This window comes from Girardinichthys multiradiatus, chromosome 14, assembly GCF_021462225.1.
Source record: "Girardinichthys multiradiatus isolate DD_20200921_A chromosome 14, DD_fGirMul_XY1, whole genome shotgun sequence".
Taxonomy (NCBI): Eukaryota; Metazoa; Chordata; class Actinopteri; order Cyprinodontiformes; family Goodeidae; genus Girardinichthys; species Girardinichthys multiradiatus.
The window spans coordinates 32,773,830-32,795,434 of NC_061807.1; the positions used below are offsets into that span (position 1 = coordinate 32,773,830).

Below are 21,605 nucleotides of genomic sequence, written 5' to 3' on the forward strand. Positions count from 1 at the left end.
CTGGTTTAGGGACCAGTGGATTTCGTCTCTTCTTTTTGTGGATGACGTGGTCCTGCTGGCCCCCTCTAGCCAAGACCTACAGCATGCGCTACCTCCGTAGGGTGGCCGGGCCATGTTTTTTTTTTGTCAAATAAATTATGTAGCCGTGAGATAAGCTGTGTGTAATGATTATTTCTCTAATTTCAACAGCTGGTAAAGTCAAAAATGTTTTTTAAATGTCTGAAACAACATCTAAAAACATCTGTCTTTTTTTTTTACCAGAACTTCTCATTTCTGGACAGGAAGCATCCCCGCCATCTGTGGAAGTGTTTAAAAAAAGACATTATGTTCTCATGCTAGAATAAAACTTAGATCCTGTTTCATCCATATCTGTTTATCTGTGGACTTTGCATTGGTAAGTTTTCTCCTCGTGAAAGCTGACCAAAACAAAATAACTCCTAGTTTGGAGTAGATGTCAGGATGGGGAACTCTTCACTCGGTGTGCTGATCTTGTTGTGTAAGTAGATCACCGTCTCACTTTGACTTGCAAAAAGTACAAATGAAGCAAAACATTTCAAATTAGAACAACTGAATATTGGATATTTCTCCATGATCACACCCATATGTTCTTCTTATGGTGTATGTAGGTCAAACAAGTCTTTGTAAAACACTAAATCATTTTTTGTTATGCTGCTTTTCCTGCAGTTGTAACTTAATGTTTACTTGAAGTTTTTGATTATTTGTTAATGTTATCCTATTGTTTCTTCACAACAAAGAGTATAATAAAGTGTTGTGTAAATACATACACAGTGCTGTGTAAATGTTTTCAGCAACCCCTAATATGACTAAATCTTTCCACAGTGCTAGATCCCAAATTGCCAATATTAGTGTGGTAAATATTTTAATCAATGAATAAAACATAAAAAGATTCTTTGATGCTGTAAACTATTTATTTGACTCTTACAATAAACACTTGTAACCCTTTTTTCACTGAAAAAAATGTTACTTTGAACCAACTTAAAAAAATTACTCTAATTTGTTACAACTAAATTGATCAGTTTTACTCAAATCATAATTCTGATTTCATAAAAAATGTGCATTTTAATTTACTGTAAGACAAAAAAAAATTATTTTTCTTGAATCATAAATGTAAATTGAAACAAACTAAAAATATAATTGTTGCCAAAGATTATAAACTTTTTTAACACTTTTGTAAAACTCATTTTTTCACTTAAGTTAAACTGAATTTTTCACCTTGGCATAACCCGATTTCTGGCTTCAAGTACAACTCAATTTCTTATCAAAAACAAATCGATTTTTCTCTCCGGTAGGACATGATAGTTTGAGTGAGTTCCTAGTACATTTGTTCTTTGGACTTAGTTAATGCAAACGCTCTAATTTGTTACATGCAATTTTTTAAAGTTTTATCAACCTATAAATTTCAGTCAGTGTAATAAGACAAATTCTACTTATGCATAGAAATCTTTATTTCTTCAAATTCACAAATCTCTCGCTTTACAAAAAACAAAGAATTTCTTAAAACCAAGATATTTTCAATATCAACATGCTAGAAATAAAGATAATGTCTCCTCATATATTATGGTGTTTTTTGAACAAAGACTTTTTCATGTACAAAAAAAAGTACAATAAAAAGTAAAGCACTTCCGTGTTATTTACACAGTACTTGCTAAAAAAATGGAAATAAAATAAAAATACACCAAACATTAGGCGAAGTGATTGTCCTTCCAATACCTACCCAACCTTCATCAATAAACTCGTTTTTACATTTCTTCAAAAATACACTCAATTTGAACATCTCACTCACACAAAGTTGAGATTGGTAATGTAACAGCTTTAACAATAACATTTAGAACACCGTGCAAACATGTCTAAGATGAACGACAGACCGAACCATTTAAACAATTAAAAAAAAGAAGACAGATACTTAGTTTGTCTTTAAAGGTCTCTTCCTTCTCGATGCAACTAACAAAAATTATTTAACACTTCACTAGAGTGTATGTGAATGCAAATAAACTATAAAAGACGAAAGGCAGAGTCCAAATGTCTCTGTGAATGATCTAAAGCTTAGAGCTTGATACTGAGACTCTACGTGTCATTTTCCTTGGTTCTATTTCCATGACGTTTTTGCAGTGCATCAAAGGTGTATTTGAGCTCTACAGGATAGCTCAAGTTGAGCGTATAGATCAAGCCAAATACCATAGCACATGCATGTGCGATTGATGGCAACTCATTAAGGACTTTCACACCTTCAATGACAATCCCAATGTCATATGGCGCCTGTAGAGTGTCCTCTTCGCCATCTGATGACAAACACTGCCATTGTACATTTCGCAAGGGCAAGTCCAGCTTCATCCTTCTGAGCAACCTATTAAAAACAATTAGAATATTATGACTGAATCAATTTATGGTATAACATTTTATCCACATCACTCCAATTTTTACGCATCATCTCAAGGCACTTTACAAGGTCAATTCAGTCAAAACAAAGATTTCAAGTCAGGTACATACATTCCAATTAATCCTAACCATTGAGCAGTACAGTCATATTCAGTTATTTATTCAAATTGGATAAAAAGTTTTTCTGTCTAGGGAAACCCAGCAGATTGCATCGAGTCAGAGAATTGCAGCATTCACTCCTCCTGGATGAGCATGTAGAGACAGTAGACAGTCACTGGCGTTGACTTTGCAGTAATCCCTCATACTGAGCATGCTTGTAGCGACAGTGGAGAGGAAAAACTCCCTTTTAACAGGAAGAAACCCCCAGCAGAACCAGGCTCAGTGTGAGCGGTTCACGGGCTGAAGTGAACCACTGTCCCACTAAGCCAGCGGTCCACTGGGGCCCGCCCCGTATGCCAGTTTGCCCCTGCCTGTGAGTCACTTCACTAAATGAAGACCAAACACGTTTTAATCAAAAATGCACCAGAAACCGAAACCTGAGTCCAGTCCATGTGAAAACAAGTCCAGGCTTAATTATACAATGATATTCGGAAAATACCGGCTCGTTTGCATCTGGTTTCACTCCTGCTGCTCAGTCTGGCTGTTCTTCTGCCTTACGTTGAGAGCATAGGAAATCTCCAACACGGACTTAAAATGCTGTGCAACTCTGTCAAGATCATATTTTCTCCTCTGAGATGATCGTCGTGTATTCACGTAAGTGAGTGACGTCATGTAGTCACGTGACACGATCACCTTTGACTTAAAGTAAATATTTATTTGAACGGAAATTGTTTCAGTTAATTTCGTCAATAGTTAGTGATTTTTAATTTTAGGTAAAGTGAAATTAACAGTTTCAAACCAGAAATCCATATTTTCCATTGCAACAATATAAAATTTTAATTCAACTAAAATACAGGGAAGTTTCACTTTTTTCAGTGTTCTTGTAAGAGTATTTGTGACATTCCTGTAACTGTGCAGGAAGTTTCCAAACTTCCTGTGGTTAAACATAGAGTCATCGCGCAACAGTCGCTACAAACAATAACATAGTTTGAGTTCATTAGACTGAAAAGAATATCTGAAACTTTAGATCTGATTGTAAAAATATTAAATATTTTCAATGAAGCAGATAACTCTCAGTATAGAGAGTATATGCTGAATGTGAGGGTGGGAAACATCTGGTTTTAATTTAACTTGTTTAATGTTGGAAGTTTTCACTTTCATTTTAGTGTGGAAAATTCTCCTTTGCTGTGGACAAGCTCCTGGTAACTTCCCTTTTATTCTTTATTTTACTGATTTATTCTATGAGGATTAATCTTGTGTAAATTACTGTATCTCACCTGCTGCATTTTTTCATAATTTATTTAACCTGATCCATTAAAATTCCTGGTATACTAAAAACTGTGATAAATATCTTGTGTTCTAGCTCCCATGCTAAACATTGACCCCAATTGGTCGACCTTTTATACTGGAGAATCTGTTACCTTCAGATGTGACATGAACGAGGGAAAAGACAATGACTGGGAATACCAAATCAGGAATGTTCAACAACAAGTCATATATAGCTTAGATAAAAGCTTCATATTAGAACATCTATATACAGGTCGTAGTGGTGAATACCAGTGCTGTGGTCGCAGGAGAGAGTCACATAGCATAAAGTGCAGTAATTCTGTCCTTATCACTGTTTTAGGTAAGATCTAAACGATTTTTTCACATTACTAAGTTGATTATGAAGCCTCTGCATATGTTTCCTGTATTTTAAATGCAAACTTGGAGCAGATTCTTTTTTATTTTTCTTGCTCATCTAAAAAGGTTTGGTGGTAAAATATCCCAGGTTTTTTGTTTTTACTATCTTGGGTTGCAAAAAAGAAAAAGAAAGAAAAGTACAAACTGAAAAAAACACGATTTAGCTTTTTATTTTAAGAATAAAGTATTTCACATGATGTCTTGATGCAAAAGAACCACTAAGTGTCTCACTTAGTTAAACTTACCAGAACATTATACTCCACATAAATGCTTGTTATTGGTGTTTTTGATTATCCTTGCAATGATTTGTTTTTAATAACTTTAGATGCACCCAGAGCCTCACTCACAGCAGGTTCAACAACCATACCAGTAGGAGGCAGTGTGACCCTGAGCTGCTCTATGGGACCCTCTGCTGGATGGAAATACAGATGGTTCAGACAAACCTCAGGCCCATCTTATGTTTTAGTCAGATCAGATAATGAAGAAAACAAAGATATCGCTATCACAAAAGGAGGACTCTACCAGTGTGCGGGTATAAGAGGAAACCCAAACTTCTATTACAGTGACTGGGTCACTATTCAGATAACCAGTGAGTTTGATTGCTTTGTTTAATATACAGTGTTTATATTTGTATCCTGACTCTTTATATCTGTTGGAAACAGTTTCCAACAAGGTTTTTGTGACACGACAACCAAATTGGCCTCAGATCTTCAGTGGTGAGACGATCACGCTGACATGTGAGGTCCAGGGTGGAGAAACCACTAAGTGGATGTATGAATGGAGGAGATCTGGGTCAGTTCTACACAAGACAAACAGTAAAGACTGGACCTTCAGAGTTTCTGAGTCCAGCAGTGGAGACTACATGTGTCAATGTAGACTCAGAGATGACTGGTATTCTTCAACACAGTGGAGTGAAAGCATCACACTGTCAGTATCAGGTCAGTCATGTTTGTTGTCTATTGATATGTTGAATTAAATGTTCCTTCTATTGGAGCATTATTTTCTGACTTAGAACCTGACCAGGCTGCCGTATTATTGTTCAACACCAAAAGTGGCCAAGCCAGTTTGTTTTCCATCTTTTGTCAAGATGAAATAATTATGCTGTAACTGCTATAACTTCAGCTATGATAAGCTTATTCATTGAAAATCAGTGTCAACATTTAAATTTCTCTTGATGAGCAGTGAAATGTTTAATATTGTTTAAAATATTCCAATAATGACTCAGTAACTTACAGTTTCTTTGCATTTCATTACATGTGTTTTATTTCTCTATAGCAATGACCAACACAAAACCAAATTGACAAATACAATTGAGCTATTTCAACTCTGGGTATTATTATAGGATTTAAACGGTGAAATTCATTGCTATATAAAGTACCTTTGATCACTAACAAGTTTCATTGTTATGATCTTCACCCAGTTATGATCTGACCCTTCATTTTATTTATCTGCTGTGTGTATGTCGCTACCCTGTGTGTCTGGTTATTATTGTCTCTACAGATGGAGACAGCCCACACTGTCGCACAAATCTGTGATGCACACAGACACCATTACTGGACTCTAGTGGACGAGCAAAGATAACAAAATTTAAACAGTAAAGCAGACTGGAATGTGCATAGGCATTAAATGCACTGCAGAAGGTCATGAAATAAACTTGATCTTTGTTTTATGTCAGTATACAGAAAATGTATCTCATATAATATAATTTAGGACTGAGAAAAGCAACTGAGAGAACTCTTTTTGGAAATGGATGGTCAGAACATTTTATTTATTAATGCAAACGCTTTGGCTGAAACTATCTTGAATATTATTATCACTAATTAAGAAGACTTATTTGTCATGTGATTAAGGTTTGTGGTGTTAAATGATCATCATAATCAAATAGTTAACAAGTAAATTTGTTCAACAGAAGCATGTCAAAAAAGGTGAAATTTTTTTAAATAAAAAAACTGCAGCTTTAATTTTAAAGGTCACCAGAAGTCAGGAGAGTGGTACTTAGATTTTCTGCGAGATAAACAGGAAACACTGGCAATATTTTCTAATCTGTGCTCTTAAAACAATAGCAGGCACATCAAATGCCCAACTGAGAGCTGACAGCACAGAGCTACCAGTAGGAGGCAGAGTGACCCTGACTTGTTCAATGAACTCATCATCATCATCATCACCATCATCAACCTCGGATTGGAAATATTTCTGGTACAGAGGTGATAAATCCTCTGAACCTCTGACCAAACAACAAGCTGTTTTCCCTTCAAATGGAAAAATCAGTGTCTCAGAGGAAGGCCAGTACTGGTGCAGAGGAGGAAGAGGAGAACCGGTTTACTACACAGACTACAGCGATCACATCAGAATCAGTAAGAAGAGAGATTTTAACAACATTTTAACTCTGATACAAATTGTCAAAATTAGTCTAGTCTTTTATTAGAACAAGGTATAATTTGATGATTCTTCCCTTTTGTAGTGATATTTAGAGAGGACCATTAGCAGCTGAGTAGTTTTTCTTTTTCAGCATCCCGATCAGCAGCAGATAAAAACAGACCATGGCACTCAGAGTGAGGAAATGTTGTCAATTATCAAAAGGGTTGTTTCCAGTAACTATTTGAAAGAAATACATTTGATTCTTATATAAACCATATCACTGTAATACTGTAGTTGGAACTTCTGGTTTCCATTAAATTGTTGTAACATTTAACATTTTTAAAACATCACTGATTAAATTGTAAGAATTATGATTATTGAGTAATTCAAATTTATCAAGAGTTATAATTTAAAATCCTAATTTGAAAAAAATAATTTTCTTAACCAAAAATCATTACTTACGAATCGAAATCAGAGATGTCCTCTGGTATTGTAATTATGGCTCAAGGCCCTTGATAATTACAATTATTAAATTCTCAGTAATAATTGATAACTATTACTAGATGTCACTGTTTAATCAACCGCTTCACTTTTACCTTATTTTGACAGACAAATCACTCTTGCTCAAAATAAACACAAACACTTTCTCTTTATCTACGTGAATATTTATTAAATCAACAGCCCTGATACACCTCGCTATTCTGATTCAATAATCTTCACCTAATCAAGCATGAAAAGTTCTACACAAAAGGGGTAAAATAACTAACTAAACAAGATGAAACAACATTGAGTGTGTATGAAAGTCACACCAGCAGATTTGGCAAAAACAAGAGAAAATATGATACTGAGCAAAGCTTTGTGAGACACGCACAGCTTCAAAGCGCAGCGGCTTTCAGAGTCCAACAGCAATCAAAATTTCAATAAGACATAGCATGCACAACTTAGAACACATTGGACTATAAGCGGCGATTCTAAATCGCCCTAAAATCCTACTCTATCCTGCCCAAGCTATTTCTAATAGAAATAAAAACAAAACGGGATTACTTGGTGTCGTCTTCTCTGGAGCAGAGGGAGATGGGGGGGGGGGGGTTTGTTATGCGTCCATAACAAACTCAAAGACGGCTTTTTCTTCCTCCTTCGGCAAAAGGGAAAAAAATATGAGGGACCGTGAGCAGTCGACTGGAGCAAAAACAAAGAGGAAGATTTTGTTTCCTTGGAAAACCTCCAGGGGTTTTTCTTGGGTTATGTGTTAAATCCACTCCTTCGATCGGTAAAGTAAAACTTGCTGGTCTTCCTATCCTAGAAAGCTTTACTGTTTTGAGCTTCTCATGAGTTGTCAGTGAGGAGAATTAATGAAAACCCACATGTGGTTTCTTCTCCAGAATAATGCACCTCCGTTGCGTGGTAACCACGTCCAACAAAATCCTAACTGAATTGAAATCTTTGAGTTCAGATGATTCTCAAATTTAAAATAAATTCAGTATAATTTCAGATTTTTTATTCAGTAAACCATTTAGTTGTTTGAGATGCATAAATTCTTAGGATGTTAATGTGGATGCGCTGTAGATTTCTGTCTGCTTTCAAGCTTGGGGTCACATTTGTCTGCAAACAGAGAATGATGTGATCAAATTTAAATATCATTTTTCTTCTTGAATGTTTCCCAGTAACTGTGTCCAGTCCTGCCAGCGATTCTCTACCTGTGATGTTGAGTGTTGGACCACTTAGTGGAATCATTCTCATTATTCTCCTGCTCTTGTTGTGGCGCTACAGACGGTCCAAAGGTCAGAGATTTTCCTGGCCATACTGGATCTGATCGTTCATCTAAAAACAATGAAATATTTCTGTATTGTGATGTTATAACACAAACAACAACGAGTTTGGGGGCTTATGTTAAAGTAATAACCAATGTCTTTTTCACAGGTTTGTTCTGCATCAGGTCAGTTACTTATATTTTCATTTATTTTTATTCCTAACAAAAAGTTTTGGCAGTTTTTATGAAACTCTGCATGTCTGTCCTGTTTTAGATGTAAGGTCTTAAAGCACACCAGTCAGAGTCCCACTACAAGTCATGGAGTAAACCAGGCTGAGAGTCATGAATACACCTCTCCTCTTCAGGGTTCAGTCTTTAACTCTCTTTTTTATTAGTTTCGTTCAACATAACCTTATTTTAAAATGGATTTTATCGTTTTTTTCATTTAGGTGATACTCATCTTTATGATTTTGTCAAATCCTCTGAAGTTGTTGAAAATGGTGGAGTATATCTTTTAAAGCAGCTGCAGTGTTATTCATTGATACATGACGATTAATAACTGTTATAAAATTGTGAAATATTTCAGTTGCAGATAAATCCGGAGATGTCACATACTCTCTCATTGAAATAAAAACCCTTAGGAAAATTAGTAAGTTTCAAACACTAATAATGTACAACATAAGATAACAACTGGTTTTAACCTTAATGATTTTGTTTTGTTGATTATTTGGTGATCTTAACAGGGAGGCCTCATGAACCAGAGGAAGGTACTATTTACGCTGAAGTGAGAACAGAACCTGCAGGTAGAATCAGCTCCGACTGTCAGTCTTAACATTTGTCATGTTATTACACTGCAGGTAATTACATGTCAGCATTGTGTTCTGATCATCATCCACCTTGGTTAACATCTACATGCTACACCTAGACATCAGCAGAAATGGGCAGATTAGACACAGCTGAGACACAGTTAGACATGGTCTGCTTTGTACAAAAACATGGGCTTGTTCCGTGCATTTGTTTTTTTCTGGTCAATTTTTAGTATAATTCTGAGATTAGACAGAAAGAGTTAGACAAAACACAATCTAAATAATACAGATTTAAACAAACCATCTCTTCATTCACAGGAAAGTGGAGTCCTTCAGCAACAGATGCAGCAGCTTTATATGAAATCAGGACAGGAACAGCTCTGGGTAACAATGCTACCATGTAGACTGCAGGCTGTGATGGTTTATTCTGCAATAAACACCTTGGCTAAAACTTATAGTAAAACATCTGTTGTTACTTCATATACTTGATCTGTTTCTATAACATGTCAGTAAATAATTGTATTAACAACTGAAGCTGAGATGTCCATCGTCAGCCAACATACCTGCCTTTTCCTTTAACCAGCTGTTATTGCACTTTTTTTATGTAGCAGTAGCTACTTTTAAAAGTCTGCAAAATATACTTTTAAATTCATTTTAACAATGTGATTGAAATTTGTCAATGTTACCCAGTGTTTAGTAAAATGTTTAGCAAAAGATTTGTATTTTTAGTGTATACATTTTGAATCATTGTATAATGTTTATGTCAAAACAATTGTCAAAAAAAATCCTGTTATTGTGTAAATAATGTCTAAATGTGTAAAAACAAAAGAAAAAATGTCAATGATAGCTTTTTTACAGTTCCTATTATTTAGTAATAATACAACATCACTCGCAATTTTGTCTTTAACTTTGTTTTTAATTTTGGTGAGGAGGACCTTTAGTGAAACAATAGTGGAAACAATTGAAAAAAGTCAAAAAATATTTATATACTGAATTACACACTCTAGACAAGATAAAGTACAACAATGTAAACAACACATACTTATTCAGCATGAGGTGAATAGGTATGTGACGTATTGTACATGATGATGTCAGTAGCCATAGCCTTTATGGTCGTCTTCAACACTCCCACCTTTCTGAAGAGGTCTGCTGCAATCTCCTCTCTAGCTTTTGATTGCACCAGGTACCAGCGCTTCTCACATTCAGACTGGTGCGAGAAAGCAGAGGAATTGATGCATTCTTCTCCTTGGAAATGCGCTCCCAAGTATACCTGTTTGTTTGTACCATTATCCTGGGACAAAATTTGCCTTTCAACACTCATCTCTTCTCCTCCAGTAGGCTCTGCTCTTCTGTCCAGTTATGTTTGTTGCACCTTTTTTTCTCCATTTTGTTTTGGTCATTTTATCAAATCAAACCTATTTATACAAGAAACAAGCACAGTAAAATGCTGACAGGTGACTGTCCACTGTTCTGCCTTTTCTAAGTTGCACTATATAAGGTTTTGTAAATCACCCTAGAACTTCCTCTGATGGCTGTTTATGATATTGTTTTGGTTATTCTGGGAAAAAGAAAATAAGGTTGCAGACAGAACCAAGATGGCGGAACGTAATGTCAGAGTGTCGATAAAGAACGCTGATATCAACTTTAATACGTTGTTGTTTTGGACGAGATTTGTCCGTAAGTATTGGTTAATGTCAAACATAGTAACTGTCATTGTTTGTGTAACAGTGGTGTGATAATTTGTATATTTAAGTTATTTGTGAGAACGTTTATTTTAGCTTGCAGTAAGCATGTAACCGGCTAATTCGCAATGTTAGTTAGCTAATGCCATGTTTTGTATATTTCAGTTTTACGATGGTCATAGAGAAGGCAATGGTCAGATGCCATTCTTCAATAAATCAGCAAAAAGAAAGAGAAGTCTGTTTATTGGAGCATCGTTATCTTGCTGTCTAGCTGGTGAAAATTAGAGAACTCAGGGCCAAGACAGCACAGTCCACACTAATATCAACTAGATGAAAAATTAAAAAGACCAGCATGGCAAGTAAACATCACAATAAGAAAATCAAAATAATGATAAGTATGTAAATAAGGTCCAAAAAGTTTGACAATTGATTTAGATTTGCTACGTTTCACCATCCTGACTTACACATTTCTTCATGGTCGGTTAATTTCTCTCCATTGATAACTAGGAGCAAATTTATTTTATTTTTTTGTCAAACCAATCACAGCTCTTTGGAGACAGTGTCACACCTAGCAATGGGGTCAACCACACCTCACTGAGATGGGAATTTCTGTCGTCTCTTTGCGCAGAGTTGCTCTCAGCAGCTAGCCCTATCACTTTTGAGCTAAGACTCCTTGGCAAGACCTTTTAGGCTATAGGAGCTCTCTGAGGGGACCCTGAGAATCTCTGTAAATACGGGCCCTGTTCTTTAGCACTAATCTCAAATGTCCCATATGTCACCATTCTCTTTAAAAAAGCATTAATGAACTGCAGTCTGAGTTGTTGCACATCTAGCTCTAACAAACACACAACACTCCAACTCAGGTAAAAGCGAGCCAACAACACCTAGCCAAATATCTATTAATTATTAAAAATATTAACCATGGTGTTCTCCTCACAGTCTTGCTGGTGAGGCCTTCTACAGCTTTCAGCAGGTTATGTGCTGTGTCTCTGGTGGCCAGAAGGAAGGTAGCTGTTCTTTTTTTAGAAGGAGGATGTACTAGTGTTTTGAGGTTAGCTCTTGTACTTTGGTTTTTTGTTGACTGAATGCAACACATCACATAACTAGAAAAGCACTCATAGAGCAGAAACCTCTGCCAAGGTAATAGGGTCATTGATGCATGTCAGCTTTTTTCCATACTGATGAGCTATACTGTGGATAACTTCTGGCAACTGTATGTCGGCTGCTGACAGGTTGGTGAACCGTGTGGGAATTCCAAGCTGCTCCATGGTGTGGCGAAGGTAAAGAGTTCTTCAAAATAATCCTGGATCCAGTTGGTGCCCCCACATCATCATCAAAATGCAATCATCTCCTAATACGCACCTTGTCTGAAAATTTCAACCAAATCTGGTCACACCTTTTTGATATATATACACTGCTCAAAAAAATAAAGGGAACACTTAAACAACACAATATAACTCCAAGTAAATCAAACTTCTGTGAAATCAAACTGTCCACTAAGGAAGCAACACTGATTGACAATCAATTTCACATCCTGTTGTGCAAATTAAATAGACAACAAGGGGACATCTTTGGTGATTAGCAAGACACACTCAATAAAGGAGTGGTTCTGCAGGTGGGGACCACAGACCACTTCTCAATACCTATGCTTTCTGGCTGATGTTTTGGTCATTTTTGATTGTTGGTGGTACTTTCACACTCGTGGTAGCATGAGACGGACTCTACAACCCACACAAGTGGCTCAGGTAGTGCAGCTCATCCAGGATGGCAAATCAATGCTAGCTGTGGCAAGAAGGTTTGCTGTGTCTGTCAGCGTAGTGTCCAGAGCCTGGAGGCGCTAACAGGAGACAGGCCAGTAGACCAGGATACATGGAGGAGGCTGTAGGAGGGCAACAACCCAGCAGCAGGACCGCTACCTCCGCCTTTTTTCAAGAAGGAACAGGAGGAGCACTGCCAGAGCCCTGCAAAATGACCTACAGCAGGCCTCAAATGTGCGTGTGTCTGCACAAACGGTTAGAAACCAACTCCATGAGGATGGTATGAGGGCCTGACGTCCACAAATGGGGGTTGTGTTCACAGCCCAACACCATGCAGGACACTTGGCATTTGCCAGAGAACACCAGGATTGGCAAATACGCCACTGGCGCCCTGTGCTCTTCACAGATGAAAGCAGGTTCACACTGAGCACATGTGACAGACAGGACAGAGTCTGGAGACACCGTGGAGAGCGATCTGCTGCCTGCAACATCCTTCAGCATGACCGGTTTGGCAGTGGGTCAGTAATGGTGTGGGGTGGCATTTCTTTGGAGGGCTGCATGGCCCTCCATGTGCTCGCCAGAGGTAGCCTGACTGCCATTAGGTACCGAGATGAGATCCTCAGACCCCTTGTGAGACCATATGCTGGTGCGGTTGGACCTGGGTTCCTCCTAATGCAGGACAATGCTAGACCTCATGTGGCTGGAGTGTGTCAGCAGTTCCTGCAAGATGAAGACATTGAAGCTATGGACCGGCCCGCCCGTTCCCCAGACCTGGATCTGATTGAGCTCATCTGGGACATCATGTCTCGCTCCATCCACCAACGTCACGTTGCACCACAGACTGTCCAGGAGTTGGCAGATGCTTTAGTCCAGGTCTGGGAGGAGATCCCTCAGGAGACCATCCGCTGTCTCATCAGGAGCATGTCCAGGCGTTGTAGGGAGGTCATACAGACACGTGGAGGCCACACACAATACTGAACCTCATTTTGACTTGTTTTAAGAACATTACATCAAAGTTGGATCAGCCTGTAGTGTGTTTTTCAACTTTAATTTTGTTTGTGACTCCAAATCCAGGCCTCCATTGGTTAAAAAATTTGATTTCCATTGATGATTTTTGTGTGATTTTGTTGTCAGCACATTCAACTTTGTACAGAACAAAGTATTCAATGAGAATATTTCATTCATTCAGATCTAGGATGTGTTATTTGAGTGTTCCCTTTATTTTTTTGAGCAGTGTATATATATATATATATATATGAAAGTTTCAATAGTAGACAATATTTGGATATAATTAGGTATTTGGTGTAAATAAAAATGAAAAAGTGTTATTAATGTGCGTTTTGAAAAGCTGCAGCAAGCGTTTATAAAGAAAGAGTGACCCATTTCGTGTTCTTGTTGCTGGGAAATGATTTTCTCTTAACACTGTTACATCAGTTTAGGTTGACTAACATGTCTCGGTAGGTTTTCAGTAGTGCTCCATTTTTGCAGTTTTCTACCGATAGATTAGTCAGAGCTCTGTGATATGATTAAGGCTGGGAATTTTGTTTTAAAATCTAAAACAGCTTGAAGCTTCTCAATTTTCTCCCTGACGTATCTGCTGTGCTCCTTGGTCTTTATGTGTTTGTGAATGTTGTCCAACCGCTGAGACATTCATGGAGCTGCTGCATTTATACTGAGATTTAATCACATATAGATGGACACTTACTAATTAGGCGACATCTGAAAGCAGTTGATACCACTGGATTTTATTTATTGGTATCAAGATGAAGGGACCTCAATACAAATGCATACAATAGTTTTTTGGACATTCATTTGTCAAAAAGTTTGATAACCATGTATCATTTTCCTTCACGCCACATTTACACACTTCTTTGTATGAGTCTGTGTCAGAGAATCATGAAGAAATACTAAGTTTGTGGTTGTGACAGCTGAGAGTGCTGAGAGGTCAATCTGATCCATCCATCCTGTAACATACTTTGAGTTTAATGATTTCCCATAAAAGACTGAACAGAGTGATATTTGCTAAACAAACACTGATTTTCTGGTAACAGGAGGTTTGGGGGTTTGTCAGAAAATGTATTAAACCTTTCATTAACAGGCTTTGTTCTCATTGACCCCATTGTTTCTTTCTTGGATCCCATAAAAAGTTAAAGTAGAAAACCTCAGACTCAGGCCACAGATTTACAAACAGTAACAATGCAGAGAAAAGCCTTAAGCTGACTTGAAAATATTAAATAAATTGGAAACAAGAAGGTATTTGAATTTAACTCTGACATGAACTTCAGTGTTAGGCTTAGGTTTTACTGATATTATTCACATGATATTTTTGCTGAAAAAGGAAAATTACTTCCTTCTTCATGTCTCGCAACCTGACATTGCTCAATCGAATACACAAATGTACATTTTAGAGCTTCTCTATAGAACTATTTAAAAACCTGATATATGTTCACTTCCTTCACAGTATCTCATCTCATATCTGCCTTTTCACATCTAAGGCCTTCTTTATATGTGAGCTGAGATCATTCTCAAGGGGAACTTAAAAACTGGCCTGCCAGAGGGTTCGCACGCACTACTAAACAAATAGTGTATCAACCATTTAAAAGCATTCATGTTTTTCTGTAATGATATATTAGATTTAATCTTGGTAAATTTCTTTAAATGGTTTTCACAAAAAACAAAAACAGAAGCATCTCAAACATGAACACTTGAATTTCCTTTTTTAACCCCTTGATGGAGCACGGAATTTTACTTATTTACAACAATAAACTAAACTTGTTGTTTTATGTGACTATTTACATGTAGTATAATGTACTTTATTAACTGGTCATCAGCACATGTGCCCATCACTATTAAATCAGGAGTTTTAGCAGTTTGCTGGTTTGGAGCATGTAGGTGTGTGTTAACACAATGATAAGTTAGAAAGACGTCAACGATGATCTCAGAGAAGCAATTGTTGCTGCCCGTAAATCTCGGAGGTTGTCAGGATCTTTGGGTCTTACTGTTTTTGTTGACCACATTGGTTTTGTTTTTGGATCATTTTGGGTTGTTTTATTGTTTGGTTTCATTCACTCCACCTGTGTTCCTTACATGCTTCCCTCCTTGTGTTGAGATTCTTAGCTCTTTCTTGGATTCTGTTCTTTGAGTAATTGTTTAGATTTTCACTTTATTGTGTAGGTTTTGGTCAAGTATGATCCTTTGATATCTTGCTAGATCTCTCTTTCTTCATTTCTGTGTTGAGCACTCATTTTCTATCACCTTCTGTTCAGGTCTTATAGCAGCTGCACTGCATACTCCTGATTAGTCTCACCTGGTTCTCATATCAATGATCACCTCCCAGCAGCTATACGCCACAGTTTCCTTACCCTCTCAGTTCCTATGCTGACTGTTTCTCTACCATGCTGGTTCTCCAGGCTACCCTGCCTAGTTACCCATATCACCTTTTGTTTACTGCCTCTATAAATTTTTTTTAGACTTTCATTAAATCTTCATCTTTGATATGAGAAGACTGCCCTTCTCTCTGCATTTGGTCTATTTACAGGTCCTTCTCAAAATATTAGCATATTGTGATAAAGTTCATTATCTTCCATAATGTCATGATGAAAATTTAACATTCATATATTTTAGATTCATTGCACACTAACTGAAATATTTCAGGTCTTTTATTGTCTTAATACAGATGATTTTGGCATACAGCTCATGAAAACCCAAAATTCCTATCTCACAAAATTAGCATATTTCATCCGACCAATAAAAGAAAAGTGTTTTAATACAAAAAACGTCAACCTTCAAATAATCATGTACAGTTATGCACTCAATACTTGGTCGGGAATCCTTTTGCAGAAATGACTGCTTCAATGCGGCGTGGCATGGAGGCAATCAGCCTGTGGCACTGCTGAGGTCTTATGGAGGCCCAGGATGCTTCGATAGCGGCCTTTAGCTCATCCAGAGTGTTGGATCTTGAGTCTCTCAACGTTCTCTTCACAATATCCCACAGATTCTCTATGGGGTTCAGGTCAGGAGAGTTGGCAGGCCAATTGAGCACAGTGATACCATGGTCAGTAAACCATTTACCAGTGGTTTTGGCACTGTGAGCAGGTGCCAGGTCGTGCTGAAAAATGAAATCTTCATCTCCATAAAGCTTTTCAGCAGATGGAAGCATGAAGTGCTCCTTAAATCTCCTGATAGCTAGCTTGCATTGACCCTGCCCTTGATAAAACACAGTGGACCGACACCAGCAGCTGACACGGCACCCCAGACCATCATTGACTGTGGGTACTTGACACTGGACTTCTGGCATTTTGGCATTTCCTTCTCCCCAGTCTTCCTCCAGACTCTGGCACCTTGATTTCCGAATGACATGCAGAATTTGCTTTCATCCGAAAAAAAGTACTTTGGACCACTGAGCAACAGTCCAGTGCTGCTTCTCTGTAGCCCAGGTTTGGGGAATGCGGCACCTGTAGCCCATTTCCTGCACACGCCTGTGCACGGTGGCTCTGGATGTTTCTACTACAGACTCAGTCCACTGCTTCCGCAGGTCCCCCAAGGTCTGGAATCGGCCCTTCTCCACAATCTTCCTCAGGGTCCGGTCACCTCTTCTCGTTGTGCAGCGTTTTCTGCCACACTTTTTCCTTCCCACAGACTTCCCACTGAGGTGCCTTGATACAGCACTCTGGGAACAGCCTATTCGTTCAGAAATTTCTTTCTGTGTCTTACCCTCTCGCTTGAGGGTGTCAATAGTGGCCTTCTGGACAGCAGTCAGGTCGGCAGTCTTACCCATGATTGGGGTTTTGAGTGATGAACCATGCTGGGAGTTTTAAAGGCCTCAGGAATCGTTTGCAGGTGTTTAGAGTTAACTCATTGATTCAGATGATTAGGTTCATAACTCGTTTAGAGACCCTTTTAATGATATGCTAATTTTGTGAGATAGGAATTTTGGGTTTTCATGAGCTGTATGCCAAAATCATCCGTATTAAGACAATAAAAGACCTGAAATATTTCAGTTAGTGTGCAATGAATCTAAAATATATGAATGTTAAATTTTCATCATGACATTATGGAAAATAATGAACTTTATCACAATATGCTAATTTTTTGAGAAGGACCTGTATGTTTTTCCATGACAGAAGGCTGATAAGGTTATTTCTACATAGTTTACAGTCCATCATCTTAGAAATAAGGAAGGTTATTCACAATTGGAAAAGATTTAACACAACTCCCGAGGCTGGTCAGTGCTCAAATAACCTGCAAGAAGTCAAAGAGCTCCATCTTAGACTCTACAGTTCTCAGCTTGTTAAAGTCCAACCAGACAATGATCCTAATCACAGCAGCAAAGTTAAAATATGGTGGATAAAATGAGAAGAGTATCCAAGCTTTGCTGTGGCTGCAACAACAAATGTCCACAAACCTGAAACATGTGAAGCAACATTATAAAGAAGGGGAGCAAAACGTTCTTACATTATGAGACATTGATAAAGTCTAACAAAAGACAATGCCTACTAATGTGCATGAGTCTGTATGTTGTTAGTACTTATTTAGTATTTACCTTATTTAAAACCTGATAAAAATCAGATGTTTCATTTATTTGTTCATTTATTTGTTCGTTTATTCATTAACTACCTCTAATGACTAAACTATTAAAATAGAAATAGAGTGTATTGTGCTTCTTCTACCACAGCTTCTCATTAGTAGACAGGAAACATCTTAACAGGAACCCAGTGCAGTGATGTCAGTGTTTATTAAAAGACATTTTGATCTCATTCTGAGATAAAACTTAGATTATCTTTCAGATGGCTCCATTTTTCCACAGAAGCTGCATTTACAACTTGTCTTGTTATTAAAGGACAAATATTTGACCAAAGCAGAACAACACATCATTTTGCCTTAAGGTCAGGATGAGGAACAGGTCACTCAGTGTCCTGGGCTTAGTGTGTAAGTAGATCACTTTCTCTGTATGAATGATAAGGAAGGAAAACATCAAAAATGAAAAGAACTGGATGTTTGACTTTTGTCCACAATAAAACCTGCTTTATCTTCTCGTTGATTTTTGTAAAATTTAAAAGACCTATTCTCTTGCACTACTTCTTCTGCTGTTGTAGTGTAAGGATTATGATTATTGATTAATTAATATTTATCAAGAATAATCATTTAAAATCATAATTTGAAAGAAATTAATTTATTAGCCAAAAATCATTACTTACAAATAGAAATCAGAGATGTCCTCTGGTGTTGTGATTATGGGCTCAAAGCTCTTTAATAATTACAAATTATTAACCAAAACCACCAACTGTCACTGTTTATTCAACCACTTCACCGAAGGTGGGGGAACTTCAACCTTGTTTTGACAGATAAATCACTTTTGCACGAAATAAACACAAACGCTTCTCTTAATTATATATATGAAGATTTATTGAAGCCAAATAATCCTGATATACCATTATTCTGGTCCAAAAACCTTCACCTAACTAACAAGCACTATTCTACACAAAAGTGATAAAAATGACTACCTGACAATAATAAGAAAAGAAAAACATATATGCACTCTTAGTGTCTATGAAGATCAAACCAGCAGTTTTATGGACAAAATGTGTAATTTGGGTTAAATGGAAAGCACTGTTGCCTTGCAACAAGAAGGTCCTGGGTTCAATTCCCAGCCTGGGGTCTTTCTGCATGGAGTTTGCATGTTCTCCCTGTGCATGTGTGGGTTCTCACCAGGTACTCTGGTTTCCTCCCACAGTCCAAAGACATGCCTGTTAGGTTAATTGGTCTCTAAATTGCCCTTAAGGGAATGAGTGTGTCCATGGTTTTTTATGTGTTGCCCTGCGATGGACTGGCGACCTGTCCAGGGTGTACCCTGCCTCTCGCTCATAGACTGCTGGAGATAGGCACCAGCTTCCCTGCGACCCACTATGGAATAAGTGGTAGAAAATGGAAAGAAGTCCACCTGTTGTGTTGATGTCTCGATTGCGATCAACTGATAAAACAGTGGGGCCACAACCAGCTGATTGCCCCAAATCTCGAACAAAGAGTCATAAAACTCTGAGGTGGCACAAATTATTACTTACAATGAAAACTTTGATCATCTTTTTACAGCAAAGATGCGTTTGAATTCATCAGATGGAAAAAAAACAAAACAATTATCTACACCTTTGGATCTTCTTCTTATTCAAACAAATAAATCCATAATATTTTATAAGAACTTGTTTCATTTATTAAAAAGAACAACTGAGTCAGTGGTGAATGTGAGGGTGGGACACATAATGTTTTAATTTAACTTATTTAATATTTATGATGAAGTTTAAATCTTTATTCCTCTGTTGTGGACAAACTCCAGGTAAGTTCAGCTTTTAATCTTTATTTTAATCATTTAGCCTGTCAGGAACAGCCTCCAGTTTATTTCTGTATCTCACATCTTATTCTGTTTTTCTTTTTCCACAATTTTCTACTTTATGTGTTAACATTAATTATAAACCAGAACAGAAATGTGCTGAATGTTGGTTCTGCTGTAGATGCCGTGCTGACTATTGAGCCCAACTGGTCGACTTTTTATAGAGGAGAGTTTGTGACTTTAATCTGTGACATGAATGAAGGAGAAGAAACTGACTGGAGTTACCAGATCAACATGAATGGTCAAGGATTTCTCCAATACAACTCAATTAAAATCTACATATTAGAACATCTGTATCAGAGTGGTGAATATCATTGCTGTGGTCTCAGGAGGAGCTCAGATGAATCAAAGTGCAGTAAAACTCTCTCTGTTACTCTCTCAGGTAAGCCCCAAATATTTTTAAAACATGACTGAGTTTAATATGACTGTCAGCCCTTATAAAGCATTAATATTCTTATTGTATTTTATTTCATACATTTAATCTGATTTATTTGTACATATAATAGTGGTTGAAATATCACACATGCAGAATTACTGTTTATCTTATGAAGTAAAATCAGTTGCAAGTAAAGATAACAAAAAGGAAAAACGAAAAAAAAGGAAACATGATTAACATTTATTTAGGACTATAATTACGTTTAATTTGAGACCTAACCATAGGATCTATTAAAAAATAAGAATTTACTTTTTTCTCTCTACATGATTTCAATCTAAATACACTGACTTTTTTAATTTCTAAAAAGTAAAAAAGTAAATAATTTTAACAAAATAATGCAATGGCAGCTTGGTACACATTTATACATCCTCACAATAAATGTACATATTTTTGTTGAAACTTAGCATATAGACCCAGAGCTACACTGACAGCAGGTTCTACAACCATACCAGTAGGGGGCAGTGTGACCCTGAGCTGCTCTGTGGAGACCTCTGCTGGATGGAAATACAGATGGTTCAGAAGGACCTCAGACATCTCTGAAGTCAGAATAGATAATGAAGAAAACAGAGATATCTCTGTGACACAAGGAGGAATCTACAGGTGTGATGGAGTGAGAGGAAACCCAGACTTCTACACAGAAATAAGTAATGAAGAAACAATTGAAATAAAGTGTGAGTTCAATAATTTGATATATATTTTTTAATACTGTTAGAGAAAACAATGCACCTGATATTTTGCTTATGATTTCAACATTTCTGCTTGTATCTATACTTTCTATATCTGATGTAAACAGTTTCCAACAAGGTTTTTGTGACACAACAACCAAACCTGCCTCAGATCTTCAGAGGTGAGACGATCACTCTGGCATGTGAGGTCCAGGGAGGAGAAACCACTGAGTGGACGTATGAATGGAGGAGATCTCGGACAGTTCTACACGGGACAAACAGTAAAGACTGGACCTTCAGAGTTTCTGAGTCCAGCAGTGGAGACTACATGTGTCAATGTAGACGCAGAGATGACTGGTATTCTTCAACACAGTGGAGTGAAAGCATCACACTGTCAGTATCAGGTCAGTCATGTTTGTTGTTGTCAGAGGTGGGCTGAAGCAGGACTGAATTACACGGTTGCTTAGTGCTGCCAACCAGCAGGGGGTGTCCAGGAGCACTGACATTGTTGGTGAAGACAAATTTACTGCATTGATAAAATATTTTACATTTTACAATTTAGTCTACAATTTTTGATAAAGCTGGCAT

General features: G+C 37.3%; 1 protein-coding gene across 1 annotated transcript in view; it reads left to right on the forward strand.

Annotated features, from left to right (window-relative positions):
- The first annotated feature begins 359 nt into the window (after nucleotides 1–359).
- Nucleotides 360–21,605, forward strand: part of LOC124880404 (sialoadhesin-like) — a 264,206-nt gene continuing 242,960 nt past the window's right edge. The window contains exons 1-7 of the mRNA XM_047385499.1: nucleotides 360–496; nucleotides 3,663–3,698; nucleotides 3,860–4,123; nucleotides 4,505–4,768; nucleotides 4,842–5,117; nucleotides 20,757–21,023; nucleotides 21,146–21,421. Coding sequence (XP_047241455.1) covers nucleotides 460–496; nucleotides 3,663–3,698; nucleotides 3,860–4,123; nucleotides 4,505–4,768; nucleotides 4,842–5,117; nucleotides 20,757–21,023; nucleotides 21,146–21,421 — 1,420 coding nt within the window. The 5' untranslated portion in view covers nucleotides 360–459. The remainder of the gene's footprint in view (nucleotides 497–3,662; nucleotides 3,699–3,859; nucleotides 4,124–4,504; nucleotides 4,769–4,841; nucleotides 5,118–20,756; nucleotides 21,024–21,145; nucleotides 21,422–21,605) is intronic.